Genomic DNA, 21034 nt, shown 5'->3' on the forward strand with positions numbered 1-21034 from the left:
AAACTTTTAGCCTTCCTTTGCAAACGTCACCAAGATCTGTCTAAACCGCTCAGAAAACACCACTATTCTGTGAATCCCAGGCACATGAGAAGATCAGAAGAAATACTTGTTCGGTCTCATTATTCTCTTTTCAAGCCCTTTGCTGGAACTGACTTGCTCTGTTATTTCTGCATAGCCAGTAGTCTCCTTGTATTCTGTAAATTGGTGCAGGGCCAAATTGATGTTGAATCTCATCATCATCCAGCAATTTTTTTTAAATCTTAGAACCATCTCATATTTCTTTGGGGTGCAATTTATTCATGCATACTTTCTTTTTACAAGCGTTTTCTTTTCACAAGCATTTTCTTTTCTTTTCTTCTGAATGTATCTTTGCCCTGATGTGGCATTTTATTTGATTTACTGTAGAATCATTAGCTTTGATTCATTCCATAAATTGTTAATAGCACAAGATTTTTTTGACTACTTTTGCTGAAACACTGAATCTTCTATACTTTCGTGGTTGATAAGCTTTTGAGTGACTTTTTTGTTAACTATTGGGCTAAGTTCAGTGGTTTGCAGTGGTTTTTTAATTGACCAGTTTGTACGTTGGACAGGCTGGTAACTTTCTTTTGCTTGCTTTTGCTGTGCAGGACTTTTGGACAGAATGCAGATAATGAAAGAAATTATGATGGGGAAAATGATGTGAACTTGGCCAAGTCTCTTCAGCAATACCTTAAATATCTCGGTATTCTTTCCCAGTCTGCATCTACAAATCTGTATCCAAGGAAGACAAGTGACAAAGCTTCTGTCAAGGTAGTATTTTTAATGTGATTCCTGTATTCTGTGATCTTGACTTCCTTCTTCTCTGAGTTCTTATTTTTCAAATTTCCCCTCTGTCTCAAGACCAGACGTTTTTTACTGTCTCCTCCAATTAATTATCATAAGTGCACTAACCAAGTTCTCTCAAAATGAGTCACCTTCAGCATTTTAAATGCTTCAGCTTTTCAAATCTGGAGCATTTTACCTTAATGAGGGATGAATTGAATGTGATGAAGAAGGAAGAGTGGGATAAAGGTGGTAATATCTTCACTGGCTGATCTGAAAGCTTTAGGATAAAAAATCAGGTAAAGAAAATAAAGTGGCAAAGCCAAACTGCCATTTTATTCCGGGGACTAACTCAGAGTCACGGAACTACTGCAGTGTATCTGCAACAGCACCTCCTGACAACAGCACCAACTGTAGCAACCATTTAGTCATGGTTATTATTCTTGTCAGAAGCACAAGTTTCACTGTTTCCAGTTTCACTGACTGACACATATAGCACTTATGATTTATGGTGTATGTCATTAGGTGCTCAGCTGGGGCAAGAGAAGCTTGAAGGCAGCAGCAAGGCAGCTTTGAGGAGGGAGCAGGGACCACCTTCATGCCACCTTTCCTCCACTCTCTCCTCATGGGCGCCGGCTGTAGTGAGGCTGCTCTGTTTCTTTCAGAGACAAGAAAACTTGCTCAAGAAGTATTTCAGTGGGTCTGGTGCTGTCATGCAAGTTCATAAATAATCCATATGGCTGAGACCTTCTGTGGGGAAGCCTGCTGTGATAACACCACCCACCAACCTTATCGAGTGTTGCCATGGAGATGGGTACTCTGAAGCCTGGGGGAGTGGGATAAAGAGGAGAAAATCTGGAAATGAGGCACGTATAGGAGCAAACTGTACACTTGTATTTACTAAGGAGCATTTTGAAACAACAGCCATTGAGTCAGATGTGTTACCCGCAATTTAAAATAAAAAAAGGAAAGGAAAATTATCTTAAAAATTAGTAATCAATCATGAATTTTAAATGATCCTGGAGATGTTTCCCAGTCCTCTGCAAATAAAATGCAACTGCTCTTCTTTAAAAGCAAGAGGGACGTGGTATTTTTATCTTGATTCATTGTTTCATTAATGGATTAACACTTAAATAAAAGAGAAACTAGGATTTTTGCTACTCCAGGAAGAAGCAAAACCCCATAAAATTTAAAAATTTGAAAGGAGAAGGAAGGAAAGTAACTGCTTGAGCTGCCTTTGATATGGTTGTACCACTTGAAATTGAAAATGGCAACCATATGCACTTTAATTGCATGCTTCACTAAAATATTGGTACCTTAGTTTTGTATTTAATATATAGAAAAATTAAAACTGTGCATTAAATAATTGTAGCAAGATCTCAGCTTTTAAACTTTCTGGCCTTTTCTGATTAAAAATAAGGACAAAACAGAGGTATTTTACCCTATTTAAACTTAGAATTGCAACTTTTGGGCCTTTGCCCTTCTTAAAAATAATTTTCTTTCAAGTATATATTTACCTCTGTCACTTCAGTCCTGCTGTCAGGGCATAGGAGATGTAACACTACTATGGTTGTTTTGATACCTTACCTGCTATGAAGTACAGCTGAATCTTGCAGAAATTTAATGTTTCTAGCAGGCTTCCTGAGTGGATCCTGATTTATTCCAAACCTGATATCAGAGGTCTCTGGCCAAGAAAAACAAAGGAAGATAAAAGACAAAGAGGTTTTGAAATATTTCTTACACTCTGAAAGTGCTATTTCATATTTTAATATAAATATATTTAGTCAAACTGTTTTACAAACTTCCAGTCTTTAGTTGTCCTACTGTCTTCCACATGTATTATCAGAATAAAGTTACCAAGTAGATACCACACAAACAGCTATGCACAAAGTTGTAAAACAAGACATCACAAAACCTAGAGCAGGTAACTCTTTTCCTATTTTCCTTGTCCAAACAACTGTCAGCTTGGGCCTTGATACAACAGTGACAGAAATAACACCAGTAAACTTAAATCATGTGATTGACCAAAATTCCTATAATGTCTACCATTTATTACAAGAGCTTCTTTGAGTGATTTTTGAAGCACTTGAGGTTTATCACTAACTTAATATTTTTTCTCAGTATTTAGGCAGTACCTACTGCAGGCTGTAATCTAGCAGGCTGATAATGACTCTGCCAGGGGATAAATAGCAGCAAATCAGAAGCTTTGGTGGCTCTGTTTCCTGAGGATTACAGTTGTAAAGAACATTTCACTTTAGTTCATCCGGAAAGAGTTGTTCAGAAAATGGGCACTTGGTGGCATTTGTTACTTAAGCATTAGCTAGTGGGGTTTTGTGTTTGATTTTCTTGGTTTCCCCCCATACACACACACACACACACACACACACACTCAGGCTGTATGAAAGTTTTACCACTCACAAAATGCTGTGTTATCAGTCTTTATGATGCCTTTATACCAAAACTGGATATATCATGGAAAATAGCACATAGCCAGGCACATACTTGTAATGAGGAAGCTTGGTTTATCTTAGCTACAGAGGCAAGAAATGCATATGCTTCAAACTATATGTGAATTCCCCTGCCCTTCTCCCCTCCAGTTAGAACAAACCCCTCTCACACCAAAACATCCGAAACCAAAACCCTGAAAAAACCCACTATACTGTTGAGATTCCTACAGAAACTGAGGAGCAGGGTTTTGTTGGGTTTGAAGGGACAGCAGGGAGCTGGTGTTGCTAAAGCTCATTGGCTGTAAAGGGGAGCTCGCTGGTTTTGCTGCTGCTGCTCTGTGTGAGCACTGGCATAGCAGGGCCACAGCAGGAGTCTTGAGGAAATTTTTAAATAAAGGAGACACTAGAAGAGAAAAATACCTTTATCCACAGTGACTGTTGCAACAAAGCAAAACAGAGAGACAGCAAAAACGATCAGTATGGAAACAAATACCCCTGGTGTCTACTTTTCACCAGCCATTAGCCAAGGCAGTGAGGAATGTTCTTACAATGTGGTTTTTTTAGAAGTCTAAATGCCTGCACTCTAATAGTTACAGGAGATTTCAATTATGCTGTTTTAATCTGACCAAGGAAATTTTTTAGTCATCACAGAAAGAAAAGTTATGTGAAATGTGATCCAAATGTACTTAAAGGTCTCAAAATCAGAAGAAAATAAAAACACCTGGAACTGCTGGTTTTTCTGTGAACAATCTATAATTTGTACATATTCTCTTTGCCTTCTGGTAGCCTGACTTGTGACTTTTTTAGTGCCTCAGGTAACTGCTTTGATAACACAGGGCTCATTTTAGACACGGTGCAACATCACAGAGCAATTGTGGCCACCACCCCACATGGCTGGGCACGCTCTTCCTCACATGTTTGATCTCTCAGCTCCACTCTGTGACTGTATACTCCTTTGGCTCCTCCAGAACACCTTCTGGACAGGCTGCAGGAATAAGGAAGTTGCCACTACACTTGTGCTAGGGCTGCATTTCTTGTTGCAGGGGGTCTCTATTTTATGGTTTGGCTGGAAGAGTCACGGAACTGCTTTTACTCCTTCCCTCTGACCTGGCCTCTGAGGTCTTCAGCCATGGTGGGTCCTACCTGCTGCTAACATCTTCATCAGGCCTGTGTGCCTTTCAGGCCTCAGCATGTACTGTGGGGAGAAAGGGAAAATTATCTCCGAGTCATTAGGAAATTTCATGAAATTTCTGTTATTTCTTTGTTTTTTAGCTACAATAATTTTCAAGGTAGAGTTTTTTTATAGGTATCATGATTGCAGAAATCTCCAACTCCTATAAATATTAAAGCAAAGATTTTTTGGGAAAAAACCAGAATCTTTACATTAAAGAAGTCGCTGATAAAGTTAAAGGTCTTTGAAAAACCATGAACAGGAAAAGAAACAGGTGAAGCAACTGGATAGTACCAGAGAGTTTTGGCTCAGCAGTGTAGTGGTACTGAAAGGGGAGAAGGTGCTAGTAAAAACTCATATAAATTATATAAAATAAAAATTCATATCTTCGCTGGGTTGAGAATCAATTGTTTGAATCTTTGTAATTGATCTCCTGACAGAACCAAGAAGTGTGATAATTATTTAAAAGGATTATTATTTATTTTAGAGAGTCTGAGTGCACAAGTGCTCAAAGATGTACTCTGAACTTATCTGCAAATAATAATTGCTGTGATTAACTAGTACGAAATTACTCAGTCATTGCTCATTTTAATCTGGAACTTTAATTCAAAAAAGCAGCACCCTTATTTATCTAACACTGATTAAAATACAGGACTGAATGAAGATCATCAGAAATTGCTCTGATGACTGACTGCTGAAAAGTCAGAAACCTTTCTGCGATGTATACTTTTAAACACTACTTATATAAATGTAAAATTTAATATTTCATACATGAGGGATTAGGTATAAGTAAGGAAAAATGTAATTCACCCTGTCATGAACACTTTCATAAAAATATTTCAGGAATAATTGATAAAGGAATGTCTCCCTGAAGCTACAGAATTGCCCATCTATTGTCATACTTACACAAAGATATTTAATCATTTCACAAGCATCTGTATCTTTATTTACCTAAAACCATTACAAAGTAGGAAAGAACTTATACCCCTCCTTCACAGACAGATTAGACAGGCTTTCTAAGGTCATGCAATATTTTTTTGGTAAAGTGTAGTCTAAAAGCTAAGTCTCAAATCCCAGAAACATATTTCATCTTTGGGTCATTCTCCTCTCCATGGCTCCTTTTAGCAGAACAGAAACATTACAGTCCTCCTAAAAAAAAGCTAATGAACATATAAAAACCCCAAACCCCAACAAAACCAACCTCAAAACTCAACAAACAAACAAACCCCTACACCTGACCACATAAAGATGTTTGTATTGGTGCAAGTCAGCCTAAACTCATTCCGTGATCAGCAGAGTGAAAAAAAATGGATTTTTAAAGTTGTGATCCATCCACTCTAATTTAAATATATAAAATAAGACATTGTAATTTCTATCCTCTTGGCCATCCTGTGTGAATCTGGTGTAGATTGCAATTTTTTCTGGAAGAACTGGTATTTTTAAAGCTCTGACAGAATCATGGCTACAATGCCTAGTACAATTGCAATCATGTTGTTTGTGGCATAAATACAGAGTCTGGTGATCTAATGTGACTTGTGATTTATTTTTTTAATTAATAATTTGGCAATGGGGCATTATCGTGCTCTTCAAGTCTTAGACCTAATACCTACCCTTATCTACAACCTATCAGCTTATGTAGGATGTAGTGACAGAATTTCCACATCTAACACAGAATCCCTCATTTCCCTTATCACACAGCTATCTTGTAAGGATTAATTATTTTTACAATTATTAGAAGATACAAGTGCCATAGAAATGTTGTTATAAATGATGTGTGTCAAGTCTGTAGGCTTATTTAAAAGGGCAGTTAATTAATTTCTAGTAATTCCCAGATGAAACATAGATTGATATTTTTAAAATCTCAAATACCAACTGGATAATCAGATTTGGTTCTTTTTCAGATCCTTCACTTCAAAATCAATTCTTTTTTTTCCAAATACCATGTTTGGAGTTTCTGTTTCTGTAATTTTCCCTGTAAGTTTGCAGTCATTTGCAAATATTTATGCCGTGTATTTCAGCACACTGTGATCAGTAAATAGATGATGATGGAGCTGATACAAATTTTAAAGTGGATTCCATATTTATTTTTCCATCATATTCATCAAATGCGAGGGTAGAGCTCACAGAAATTTAAATTTCCTTCATCTACCTCTGCGTTAGTGTGTTGATGTAGACATTTCAGGACAGTGGAACAATAATTTTATTTTTAATGGGGGGGAAAGACCTCACCTTGCCCCAAAAGACCTCACCTTGCCCCAAAAGGCCTCACCTTGCCCCAAGTTGTCCAGCAAATGGACAGTTGCTTTCAATGGGGTTGTAAAGCAATACTGTAGGCATTGATCCCGCAGATCTCTTTACTTGCATTTCTTAGGTAAAAGTGTTCTCCAGATTTGTATGTTTGAGTTATAGATATATTGAATTGGTGTTAATGTACTCAACTTTTGGCAGATGAAGATGTTCGTGTTTCTATGTAAATCATCTTTAGATAATGAGTTAGCTCAATATACCAGCATATGCCTACAGAAAATGTGTTTAAACATCGTTCACTGAAACCTCAAGTAACAGACTTATTGGCATATGAGCAAACTGCTCTCAGGCAAGGGAGGCTGATACACCCTGGTAGGTCTATCAGCACAGATCCCCTGCACGATTTCTGCCATCCACTGGGGGTTGACTGTCACTTTTTGGTTCCTACTGGTGATGTCATGGAGCTTCCAAATGGAGTAGCCTGACAAGTAAAGATGCCATAAGCCTTGTGTCCCCAGGTCTAGGCAGTAGCCAAGTGGATCAGGTACTGCCAACAGGCACCACAGGACACGTGGTTTGACTCTGGTTGTTGGCACTCAGACCACCAAACACACACATGCACACAGAATAGAGCCTCTCACCCAGAGGAATAGTTAGAAATTGAGTTTATTGAAAAGACAGGTTCAGACACAAGACATTGTCAGACAAGTATATTTGCCAGCCTGCTTACATGCTACCAGTCCCTTTTATTCCTTTTTCTAAACATCCCATAGTATGCGCAGGACAATGACAAGATGTTCTCCTTGGCATTCAATAATGAGTCCCACACCACCGCAGGCAGTGATGATGAACTAATGATGAATGCTGAAGAAAGACCACCCAGAACTCTTCCTACCCCAAAGGAAACTTTGTTTTGACCCATAGGATGGAGACGTGTCAGAAACAGAGAGAAAAACCAGCAGTTAGTTAAGAAGACTAAAGACAGTGAATTACTCAGCAGTAAAAGAAACGTCAGCTAATGATAAAATTGTCCATGCTGGAGAGTCTGTTGAAGGGAACATGTAGCTATGATCATTTCAAGGGAGATCAAGAGTGGCTGGGAACATTTGAGACTTAAAAGTGAATTTATTAAATAGTAACTTGTACATGAAAGAAGCCAATGCATTTGTCCTCTCTTTTTTTTTTTTCCTTTTATTTTAAGAGTGGTAGAATATGCTGCTCACAATCAAATCTCTATCAACTGAAATGACAGCAGTAGAGATTATTAAATGCTATATGGTCAGACCCTGGACAGTCCTCTTGCACTGTGCTTTCACAATGAGAATTAGGAAGCAAAGTCAGCATTAGTTTTGACCAAAACAGACTCTGAGAACTCCTTTTACTTGATTAAGTCTTTGACACTGCAGACTACAGGATGTTAATTAAGAATCTTTACCACCTTTACTTCTCTGATGTAGTTCTTAAGTGGTTTCAAAGCTATTGTATTTTTCAGAAAGATAATAGAAGATAGTTACAGAAAATTATTAGTGAAATAGTAGGTCAGGTGAGATGACTGTAATGGTGCCTGTTGACTGAAGCCTGTGAGTCTGTTGAAAGGCTATGGTCTGATGCTATCCCATTGCTGCAGGAGGCACTGATTTGACCTCTTTACCAGTTTCTGGGCTCTAAATTAATCTTCCGCGTTCTTGGGTTTTGTGCATGCTGTAATATCATTATAGTAAGTGAAAAGTTCATTATCAGCTGGTAGAAAAGGCTTTTGCTGCATTTTTACTCAAATCATTCAGTTCTTTTTTTGGCTTTAGCTTTCATTTTCAGACAAACCTTGCACTGACTTTGGTACAGAGCATGTAGTATCATGTTTCTAGCACACAGGGGCTTGTAAAGAGGGGTTCCCCCCTTTCGACCTGTTTGAACCTGACTGGAAGCCTGCCAAGATATCCTGACAGGACAGCACTGTATGGGAACAGCAGTTGAAAGAATTAAGGCTTTGTTAGCACAGGACTTGCTACTTCAGCTGTGATGCTCTAAGGACAGAGCTGTTCTGCTTACTCAGCTCCATCCCAGGGACTTTCACACTGTAATCCACTCCATGACGTTTGGGCTCAGGTTTCATTGTTGGGTGGATTTCTCTCAATTTTCTCTCAATTTCTCTCTTAATTCAAAGGTAAATTGAGAGGTACAAATTCATAGTCTACACTTTGACTTAACAGTCAGGCAGCACCGCTTGTGCTGCTGTTTATTTTAGGGGTTCACATGAGTACGTGTATCTCCCATGTAGTGAGTTCACATGAGGCAAGTTTGTGTGGGTCGTAAAGTATCTAGACTGTGTCTGGTAGAAAAAGCTAAACTTCTTTCACTCCACACACTGAGTTAAGGTATGAGATAATTTCATTTCTGGTAGTCTTTGGAAAATATTATTTTATCCCACCATGGGTGAAGAAGGCCCTTCCACTGTTTGTTGTGATTACATTTTCTAATATGAGACCACACAGCCACTATCTCAAGCAAGCACAGTAAATATAGCATTGTAAGTGGAATCATGCTCCAAGCAAATTTAGGTGGTAGCAAACATAAATTAGTATCTGAAAACACATCAAACTGAGGGTAGAATATTATTTCTTTATGCATTTCTAAGGGATTTTTTTGTTAGCTCTACATTCCTTCAAGTTTTAGCAAATGCATCTGCAAGAAAGGAAGTATTTTGTCATAAACTTGGTTCCATTTTTCCTGCACTTGGGCAAAACACTCAAATCAATCTACCTTTTAGTGGATAAATTGAACAGCACTGGGTTGTATGTATCTAATCCTGCCCCCCTCTTTTAATTTTTTTTTTAATAAAACATGTGGTCCATGGACTTTTGCATAGTGCGTCTGCACAGTGTAATTTAATGTGCCCTTCTGTGAACTTTCATGCAGAAAATGTCAGTTAGTTACAAACCTAAACCATACAAGGCATTGCCCTAACAATTCCATCTTCAGAAAGGTTAGTGTGTGGGCTTTTTTGATAATGTGGGAATTATTGAGATAGCTTATTTGAAAGGTGGTGAAGGAGAGGAAAATCCTGTGCAGATGGAGAAATAAGATTTTTTTTTTTTTAACTGGGGTTTTAGCAATTCAGAGTACTTTGAAAAGATGTTGTATCAGTGACATGAGAAAATTGAACAGTATTTTACCTATTAAAAATAAAATGTTCCTGATAGTAATAGGGGCTTGTATTCTAACCCTGATAGTATAAACCGTCTATATTGTAACTGCTGCATTCTTTTTTAGTTTTTGCACATTTCCCTTAATGTATGTTTGGGTTTCTTGTGTGCTATTACTGGCAGTGCTTCATATAAATCCAGTTTAATCAATTCAGAAACTCATTTTCTTTTTAACATTTTCCAACTCCCTGTTTTGCTCTGCTTCTTCATAATGTTACAAGACTCTCCAAAGGCACCAACATGGGAATTTACAAACTCTTCTTTTCACTAACCATGGATAACGCCATTCAATTTTGACATAGGTCAAACTAGTAATGTCCATGTTCAGGAGGTTAGCTTGTAAAAACCCCTTCAAATAAGATTATCACAGTGGTCTGCAATTGTTATTAATAACTTGGGATGTAAATTGTCACTGGATTCTAAACTACATATAACTGATGTTTCTATATTTTTCTGTAAAAAAAAACAGGTTCTTTTTTCCCATGCTACTTAGATAAACCCATAGTTTAGGATTGTATTTGTCTCTGCTGCAATTTTATTTGGATTTCACCTTATGTGTGTCAGTTGGCACATATATTTTTGGAGTTTTTTGGAGATAGGGGCAGTGGGAAAGGGGATTTTTTTCTCCTCCAAGTGAAGGATTGCCGTACAGCTGTGAGACACTCAATTTAAGTCAGAGTAAGCTACATCAGATGGGCTGGTATCTGAGTACACTGTGAATACAGTTGAGCTGTCAGTGCTTTACTTTAATTAGACTTTTAATATTTCATCCCTTACTGCCCAAGGTGTGACCTGTCAAGCTTCTGAGAGGCTGCCCCTTCCTGACAGAGGTGCAGTGCTGAGCCCAGGACTGGCACACACTTCTATCCAATTTATGTACAGTCACTTGGTGGGTTTGTGGTCTTCTCTTTCTTGATGTGCTTGTTGTCTGCAAGAACAGAATATAACTGATCTGTTAATGTTATAGGATATTTTGAGTTATTAAATAGTTCATCAAAAACCAGCCCACATCTCCTGATCCTAATCTTTCACAGTGGTTTGACAATGTCTAGCAGTTTTTTCCTCTTTAAACTTGATTTATTAGTAAAGTTTAAGAGGCAAAAAACCCCAGCTGGATATAAAACAGAGATCCAAAATAGTGTGCATTTACCCAGACTGGACTGAGCTGACTTCGTGTCTTTCCGTGTCTGAATAGAGAATGTCCTCTTCCCCCGTCATGATTCTCCCTTTCCCAGCTCCCTGTTCTTCGTTCCCTTGTCCCCAGAAGTCCTCCGAAACATAGCAAGGCAGGGAGTGCGAGTGGGAAAGGCAGGCGGCAGCTTTGTGAATTCTCAGGGAACTACTCGTCGCGTCTGGGGGTGCTTTGTGCCATCCTCGGCAGCTCCTTCTCAGGAGTGAGTATCATTAGAGAGTTAATTACCCCATGCAAAGACCCGTTGCCACTGAGAGATAAATACATACGACTGTAAGGTTTTCACGTCTAGGGTTTGCTATTAAGTATGTAAACAGCGCTCAAGCTGCATTTTGACAACTGGCTCCCCCTCGGTGTTGATCAGAGCAGTGCGTACCCTGCAGCTGGAGCACTGAACCAGAGCTGCGCTGCTGCTGTTTGATACAGTTCCTGGGGGACGCCGAAATGTTTCATACACAAAGCTGTTTGATCTCTAGCTCTATATTCTTTGACACTGCCTTAGCGTAGCCCAGTTTCTTGGCTTTCACAAAGCACGTTTCTATGTTAACCACCTGCAGAAGCCCAAAGCCTTGCATTGGTGGATCACAAGCCAAAGTAGCCAAAGTGCCTTTTGTCTCTGTAATAAAGTTGCATAAACCACAAACCTACAAATCATTATATGGAACCATGTAATGAACCTCTTCAATCATTTCCTAAGCAGCGGAAAATCCTATTGGAAAGCAAGAGATATGAATATTTATTATAAAATCCACTGATTGTTATCAGAAGAAATAAAATTGTTCAGATGGAGAGCAAAACTATTGTTCAGGAATAAAGACCTAGATAAAATCTGAAAGTTTTATTTCATCTCTGGAATAGCTAACCAACCTTACTTGTTTTGCTTTTACAAAGTACATTAAGAAATACATAAATAATGATTTTTCTGTCTGAATCCTACTAATGGCTCTGTTCTGGGGCTTATAGTCTCTTCACCCTCTCTGCATTTTGCAGCTCCTTCTGTCTTAAATTACACTATCAGTGCACAGGGACACCAGTGATTCACTATAATTTATAGCAGTGAGAGCTGAAATAGTCCCTGTCCTAAGTTTCCCAGATTGTGATGTAGTTTGTGTGGCACCAGGAAAGTACAGCTGAGAAGCAGGACCCATTCTTCAACATGCATATAGTATGGGATGCAACTTCAGCAAAGTGTCCTAAGGGAATTATAAACAAAGAATCTAATTGGAATAATTCTGGATATAAGTAAACCTTTCAGTTCAAATTTGTATTTAGCAGGGAGTGAAGGGAAACGATTTTTGAAAATGTTTAAGAGGGTGGAACTGGTTTGTTAAAAAGCAGAAAGTCCTGCCTTTAGGTTGTGATCATAGCAAAAATGTCTTTAGGATTAAATGACAGTAGATATAATTTCCATCTGGTGTTTCCATGAAAATATGAAACTGAAAACAGAAAAAAATAGTGCAAGTTTACCTTTCCACTTTTTTTTTCACCAGTACTTCTTCAATAAAAATGTGGTTTTAGTTTGATTAACACATTTTTTACATTATTTTTTAATTTGCTGTGTTGAAAATAATATATTAATTAAAATAATAAATTAATTAAAAATCAATTTTAAGGTTGTTTTTACATTTGTATACTGTCAGAGGACATATTGATGAGACATTTAATTTAGGGGGGAAAAAAAAGAATTTAAAATAGAATGGAGAATTTCATGCATGCCAAAGAATTGTTTTACTTTCTTGGTGTTCTTCTAAAAATGATATTTTCAATTTGACATGCTACTTTTTGGTTAGCAACCTGAAAAAATAGTTATCCCCACAACTTTAGTAAAAACCAAAGGGAAAGTGGATTTACTAAATTTTCTTTTTCTGACTGAATACAAACAGTGCATATATAGTCAACATAAGGTCCGATCAATCTCTTTCTCAGGCTTTTTAATAGTTTAATTAACTGTTTTACACAATTTGCACCAAAGTGATAGTCCCTCTTTGAAGCAAACTCCGCATGTTGAGCTTCACAATCGACATTCACATTACAGGTTCCAATTATTGTTTTCCTGGTTTGTGAAGCACTGAGGATTATGCCTCAGATTCCGGCACAACAGCAGCCATTACAAAGCAATACTGACCCATTCCTTTTTCCCACCTTCTACTCTCTCCAGAGCTACATCTACAATGATCCTATCAGGTACTACGCGAGGCAGAACCCCAAAGAGCGAGCTCCTCCTTTGGCCCGTCCATCAAAATCCCAACAACAGCTTGCTGAGAACCTCCGTGGGAGGACCTTCAGCCAGAGCCAGACGGAGAAGTTCTCACCAGAGTCAGAAATGGGGCTCGACCAAAAAACCCTGATGGCTACACTGCACACCTACATCACCCAGAACTTGTCAGCACAAAGCAGTGACAAAAGCCCTCACAGCAGGACTAAAGGGTCTCAGGTTTATGCTGATAGATTCTACTCCACACAAGTCAGTCCTTTTGATGGAAGTTTTGCCAAAGGAAAAGGAGAAGATTTTAAAACCAAGAAGCTGTTCCGGCCGAGGCCTGCTTCTGGAGTGCTGAGGCCAACCCCTGAGGTGCTGAGCCATAAATCTGCTTCCCAGGATGATCCCAAGGACCCTCTGAGTGTAGTGGATGGTAAAGTTGATATTTACTTATTTTAACTTGCCTGAAGTTTCCCTCATGCTCAGTGAGGATTTTTGAGAGAAAGAAAACAAAATTAGACAGTTGATATATCTCCTACTATTGGCATATTTATATCCACCATAACACAGTAACAGTGTTCACCATTCTGACTACTCTTTCCCTGCAAACATCTACCCACATTCTTCAACCCACCTTCCATATGCATGCAGAAATATATGGCACTCAGTAAGACAGAGCATTTATGTAACTTGTTATATTTTCAAGGCATTTTACAAACAGCACGTAATTATGGTTATATCTTTGCTATCAAATCTGTTTTCATGCAGTCATCCCACACTGTATAAAGGTAATTTGAAATGCCTGGTTTTGTTCCATATCTCTTTATTTAACTAGAAATTCAAGGACCATGGGTAAAATTTGAAGTCAAGCACAGAAGCGAGATAAATTCTGGCGCAGAACACAGAGAAGGAGGGAGTCTGTCAATTCCATGACTAATACAGGAGGGCGGCATTGCGTTTAGTTTTGTCTGGACATTCTGTAACAAACAATCCATTTGCTGGGTTTTCATCTATTTTTTTGCAAATGCTGTTTAAAAATGACCAGATCCTGGTTTCTTTTGTACATGATAGTTTGACAAATATTTAAATGAAGATGGAGGGTAACATTCCACAGGATTCTGTGATAAGCTTTAAGCACTGCTTTGTAAGACGAATCTTGGGGATCACATAGGCTTCATAATTCTGATTAATTTTGTTGTTACTTTAAATTAATCTTAATATAGATGTTATTCCAGTAGTTCAGAATGCTTGAAAAATGAAAGAATTGATCCTCAGCCATTGTCAAGCACCTGCATCTGTTACACTGCAGTCACCACTATATCCCAATGGATTTTGGTGATATGTATTCCTTTACATCCCTCTTGTAGTTATCATCCATAAAGTGTAATGTTCTTTGATTTGTTCTTGTTGTTGGTTAAAAAAACCAACAAACCCCCAAACCAGAACACACACAAACACACAGAAATGTCAAAGTTGCAGCAGAGGAATGATAATGCTTGCAATCTACAGGATGCTCAAAAGTCAAAGCATTCTTGGTATGGTGCCCAGAGATAATAGGTTTCAAGGAACGAACTATAATGTAAAATCAAATCCAGGTGGCACTGTAAGTCTCTTGCACAGGTTAGACAATTTTGTTGCTAGACTCAAAACAAACTAGGCACACGCTGGTTTCATTATCCTCCAGCTGTTCCACTTCACCTTTCCTGGTAGGAGCCAACTGGGAAAAAAATGCTTAACACTTACGGGGAATAACATGTTTCACAATTCATTGGGTTGTACTACTTTGACTTCTCATACATAATATACCCTGTAGGAACTTCTGCCATGGCAGTTGCTTTTAAATGTTACATTGACATAAAATTATGAATTGAGTAGAAAATAATATGGTTTCCTTTGTATTTTTGAGCCACTTAATAGTCTCATAAGTAAGTGGTGAGGACAGACCCCAGTGTATTCATTGCTTAAAATGCTGTCCATTGGAATGGTGGTGGTTTGGGTTCAGATTTCCCAGGCTGACTGCATCATCTCCTTCTGCTTTTAACCTTTCTCCTACCTCTCTGGTGCTTCAAGGTTCTTGTACACTTGCAGGTTGTTTCTCTCTTGCACTCTGTAAACCACAGAACTCTTAAAAACCTGGAAAACATGAGATGCTCAGTTCTCTGCTGCATCTGATACAAGATTAGATAAAGGAACTGGACTGGGAGAACAATCCAGAAGGTACTGAGCCGATTAGTCCTGAGAATTGCTGCAAAACAGTGGCAGGTAAATCTGCTAACAAGGCACCCTGAGGGAGAAATAAAAAAGAAGAAAATGTGGAGCTATTTTTCTATCAGATTTGGAAGCTGTTACCTCTAGGAGTAGTGTGATGTGCGTGGGTACTGCCTTTGTAGTCACTGTGCAATACTGGAATTGTTAATCTCTCTTCTGCACCAGCTGTATTTAGAATTTAGCTTGGTTTTATGTGGTTTGTTTTAGTCTATTCATTGTTGATGTGTTAAATATTACAGAACACATCTCCCTGTTGCTTTGAAAAGGTCAAAAAATTAGTAATTCAGATGTCTTTAAAAAAATAGCAAACTTCCATGTTTACGGAAGAAAGATGCTTTTGTACATCCTCTGCCTTGCAGAGCTGGGATCACCATTCCATATGGCACTCAGCTGCTGTGTACAGCTAATGTGTGGTCAATAGGGTGATGGGGTTGAAGAAGACAGACCAGTCTGTGGGACTTCTAACAAAGTTACTGCTACCATACCATGTGGTGGTCAGGCAAGTTGGTTTTGGTGCTTGTGCCAGTGGAGTATGAGGCATGATTTACTTTCTATACAATAAAAAGCTGTTTTCCCTTGATAAGGTGCTGATGTTAACTACTAGGGAATTATACTGGTGAAGCTTATGTTAAAAATTACATCACCTAGGGTATGTATGCCTTTATTGTCATCATAGTTCCAAGGCAACTATGAAAGGCAACTTTCCATTCTTCACGTGGAAAGCTGGAGCTAAGGGAGAAATCTGGTTTGTAGTACAAGCCCTGTGAAACATGGCTGAGCATTGCTGAGTCCCTTCAGAAGGGGTCAGTTGGAGAGTATAAAGTTGTGCACAGGTACGTGCATGTTCGAGCACCTTTGCTGCTTGAGTGCTGTGCCACTGCAGTATCCATCTGCTTTTTGGTTTTTCTCCAACAATATTTTCGGATTTTAATACATTCACCATATTACCAAAAGGTGTTTGTAAACAGATGCACTGATGTTTATTTGTGTATCAGCAGTATTCAATAATTTGCAAATTATTGCAAACATGCACAAGTGCCATAACAAGAAGTGGAAACATCCATATTTAATATGGACATGGATTAACATCGTATCAGTAGCCTCGTGAAGTTATCAAGACTCTTCACGTAGACCTACATTTCACCAGGCTGTTACACTTTGGTGACTGTCCCTCCTAGTGTACTAAAAACATGAAGTTCCTCATACTTAATGGCTTTGGTTGTTGCCTTTGGTCCTAAAATATGTGCTTAATATAATTATATGCCAAAAGTAGCATATAGTGCCAAAGTTTTACTCATTTCAACACAAGCATTTAGGAGTTAATTGGATGAACTGTGCCCAGGTGGCAATGGCCAGGGCAGGAACACCAGCATGGGAGGAACAGGAGGCTCCACTATATAACACTGGGGTTTTAGTGAATCAGGAGGACCTGCAGTGAGCCTTATCTCAGTATTATCTGGATTAGGGCCTGTGGCCATTTTTTTTCTCATGTTATTCCCTGCCCTGTTCCCCCATTCCCATTTTGTTTGACATTGAACCTTTTTTTTTAATTGAATATGAACCTGTGGAAGTGGGTTGGACAGATAAGATTTGGCTAAGACAATAGGTACAGAAAAAAGTTAGATTGGAAAAAAGGAAATGGAATGGAAATGACAAAGTTACATTGACTGCAGTTGTTGAGTAGCTCAGTAATTGGTCTTGACAGCTGGCTGTGAATCAAATGAAATAAACAAAAATCTAGTAGTGTTACATTAATATAACTCTTTTAATTATATATGTCCTGAAATATAATTCTCTTTTAAGATTTGTCTTCAATGATGTTTTATTTGTAAAGTTTTAGTTTTGATTCAGATCTGACATATATTCTGTCTTTTCTGACTTTATTAGCTCTGCTTCAATAATTTAGGTTTTTCTGTCAAGTTATTGTCCAATAGTTCTATAAAACATAGAACAGAAATTATACCTAAGAAGGCACAAGGCTCCTGTGGTAATCTGGCAGTACTGTTTTTTCCTACAGCTTAATTTTCAGCATTGCTGCCATATGTAAGTGGCCATCTGCCAGGTAGTTGTTGTGCTTCTTGAAAAAGTTTCTTGAACTCAGGTTAATCAAGTCTATTGAAAACTTCAGTTGCAGCTTGGATCAATTTGCTCTTGTAGATCACCCTTCTAAATGAAAGCATTTGGTCATTATGTTTTTACTATATTGTTAAATTCATAAAGGGGATCGATACAATAAAATGAAATGTGGAAAGTATTCAAAGTTTTCTCTGAAGTGTTGCTAAGCTTCCATCAAACTTCCATATTAATTTTCTGCCTCCAAGTATCTTGGCCAAGAGAATTTGGCACAGATTGTGAGTTTAAGTTTTTGACTCTCATTGCTGAACACTTTCCTGTACAAAGCACTCCACTATTTCGGTATGGTAGCAAAATCTTTGTTGGCTGTCACAGTTTGAAGTAACACCACAGATTTAACCTGTCTTTTTTTTTGATAGCTGCATGTAAATGTGCTTAAAACTATCTTTTTTTAAGGTAAATTTCAAAAGTTCACAGCTTATAAAGTCAGCTGAATTTTATAATTAAATCAGAATAATTTTGTAATAACATCATGGTGGATTATGGAAAGATGTTTCCTTTTCACCTGGAAGAGAAAGTAAATCAGAACCACCTTCCCCATGGGTCAACATGCTCTTTGACTCACAATGAACCTATTATTTAAGCTGTTTAAGTTTTTTTGCTTTATATGGACTAACTAGTTAAGGGAAAATGGCATTTTGTTGGGTTGTTGAATTATGGGTCAGGTTGGAGGAAGTTAATCTTTGCCTTGAGATGGCAGTGGGAAGCTGATAGTTAGCTGCTGGCTCTCACCTCTTCAGTTAAAACTGAGGGGTCCAAAAGTTGACAGATGTATCCAAAGTCTTGGCATCTTTTTGCCAATGATAAATAATCCTTGATGCTTGTCTCCCTGCAAAATCAGAGATGTTCTACTGCCTCTCCCCTGGAGCAGAAGAGTTTCTTGACTACACCTACTTTTTCCTGGTCTCTGCCTACTTCTTTCTGCTTTGCTATGAAAAAAAAAATCCTTCTTTTTAGCCCTTCTTACATCAGTGTTTTTTCCTGCTTTCCTACTTTTTAATTCACATTATGTAAACCTGAAAGCTGACAGCATGGTCCCAAAGTCGTTTAAAAATGATGATGAACATGTCCAAACATGTCCAAACATAGGGCTTAACAGGGAGAATGTCACTACTGAGAAAAAATGCTGAATGTTGCCTTCAGACTTCTTACATGTAAATTCATACATTCAACAGAGATTTAAAAGCAGTCCATATCTTCCTACACAATACTGCCTAGGAGAAAGAGTTTTATTGCTAGCATGCATATGCATGTGTGTGCTAAAATCCTTGTCAACATGAATAAGCAGACCAGAAGCATGACTGAAAATGGTTTTGGTAGGCTACAGTAAGCCCTGCTTTTAGTTTCTCATACTCCAAGGGACGTTAGGCTGAGTTTTGCAGAGTTATACAGACTGGTACTGAAATATAGATGCAATATATACAGTCAGAAAACTGCATTCCCTGAAGAGCTGTTATGCTCCATCTTCTGACTCACCTTTAATATCCATTGTCCTTGAATTTCCTTATCTTCAAAAGGTTTATCACATCCAGGTTGTTTTGTTGATTTGTTTTTTTTTTTTGTTTTCTTCCTCAATGTGACTGGTAAAACATTCACAGATGACAAACCAAAACAAGTTATATATATATATATATATATATATATATATATTTGTTGAAATACATAAGTTCCAAGAGAAATCAATACAGTTTAGAAGGGTTTTTTTTCATATCCATGTATGTAATGGATATATATCCATATCCACTTCTAACTGAAGAGGAGCTTTTTGATTGAAGGAAAAAATATCTGACTCTCTTTTTTTTCCCCAGAAGTCTGTATAACTCTTCACCTTGCAAAGAACAAATCAACAAAGAAACTTGATCTCTAAGACACAGTAGTGTTGTTTGCACTGTTTTGCAGCTAAAAAAATACTTAAGCTACCTCAACACGTTTCTTCAGTATTTTTAGTCAGTCTAGACTAGGAAACAATGCTCTTCTTGTAAGGAAAAAGTGATAATTTTATGCCCCCTCTCTAGGACAACTTGCTGGGTTGTAGTGGCATATATCTCCCATTCCTGACACAGATTCACCTTGTCATAAACTTTAACACCCATTTAATGCAGCATGAATGTGTATGCCTTCCTTTAGAAAACAGATGATCTCCATGAAGGAAAAGCGGTGTTTTGGGAAAAACAAAAGATGCTTTCTGATATAGGCACACGTGCTTCATGTGTGCAGCTAAATCATGTGCTTATGCTGTTTTGTGATCCAGAGACACTTATTAAAGATGTACTGAAGGACCTAGAGAAACATCAAGTGAATGTGGAGAATCTCAGCTCAACAGAACTGGATGAGATCGCTGACACTATCGCCACTGCAATTCAGAGTGTTGACATTCAGCAAGAAACAAAAAATGGTGCTGGAAAAACTAAAGAAGACAAAACAGAAGCACAAACAAAGAAAGGAGATGCTCAAGGAAAGGCAGAGTTTCAGATGGGATTAATGGAAAACAGCATTAATATACCAGGTATTCATTATAAGAGCTAAGTACAACAAAAAACCAGGTGTCCCAAATTTTCTTCTATTCTTTCACATTAGCGTCAGACTTTTAAAAATCCATTTTAAAGAAGTCATGGGGGAAATTTCTGTATTTCCCCAAAGGCTGCAGAATTTTAGCTTTGTTCTTTTCTTTTTACAATGGGTTCTTTATTTACCAAAAAAAATCTATTTATGAACACTTGGCCTTCAAGGTTCTCAAACAAGATAACCCTACATACACAATTATATTGAAATACAAATTGCTTTATGCTATTTGGTCTAATTTCCTATTCTTGAGAATGAGATATTTAAGCAAAATGATAATGAAAATTATTATCTTACAAGATGTATTTCAAAACATGGGAAAAAAATGTTTTACAGGTACTCATTCTTTAATGTGTCACAATGACTTGCAGAAGAAAATCTGAGACAAGTAGAGGTACAAAACCACTCGTTCCCTTTCCTGCTTAGGGAATAAAAAGAGTTATTATGGTTATTTGCTTCTGTCTGCACATATATTTTCCTGGTGATGCAGATTCGGGAGCTATAGTAATTGCCATTAATGAGCGGATACCACAGTGGGACTTGTTATCAGTCAGTCATTCTCTATTTTAGGAGAATGTTATAATATCTAGGACACCAGAAATGTATACTTTAAATCATAAACAGTTATTTTAACTTACTGTCTTTTTTCATGGTGTTATACTGAAATCCCTACTAGTTAGGAATATTCTGGTTATTTTAATTGCCAAATCTGTTTGTATATTAGAAGGACCAAACCAAATCATGCTGAGAAAAAAGAATAACGCCCAGTTCATAAATCAAAAAGCCAGCATTATTTGACTGAGGTTA

At 37.8% G+C, this 21034-nt stretch overlaps 1 protein-coding gene across 1 annotated transcript in view; it reads left to right on the top strand.

Annotated features, from left to right (window-relative positions):
• PTPRN2 (protein tyrosine phosphatase receptor type N2) overlaps positions 1-21034 on the top strand; it is a 645372-nt gene that overhangs the window by 227306 nt on the left and 397032 nt on the right. Inside the window, exons 5-7 of the mRNA XM_032679900.1 lie at positions 630-792; positions 13223-13697; positions 19917-20171. Of these exons, the coding sequence (XP_032535791.1) occupies positions 630-792; positions 13223-13697; positions 19917-20171 (893 nt within the window). The remainder of the gene's footprint in view (positions 1-629; positions 793-13222; positions 13698-19916; positions 20172-21034) is intronic.

The sequence above is a fragment of the Chiroxiphia lanceolata genome, chromosome 1 (genome assembly GCF_009829145.1).
Source record: "Chiroxiphia lanceolata isolate bChiLan1 chromosome 1, bChiLan1.pri, whole genome shotgun sequence".
NCBI lineage: Eukaryota > Metazoa > Chordata > Aves > Passeriformes > Pipridae > Chiroxiphia > Chiroxiphia lanceolata.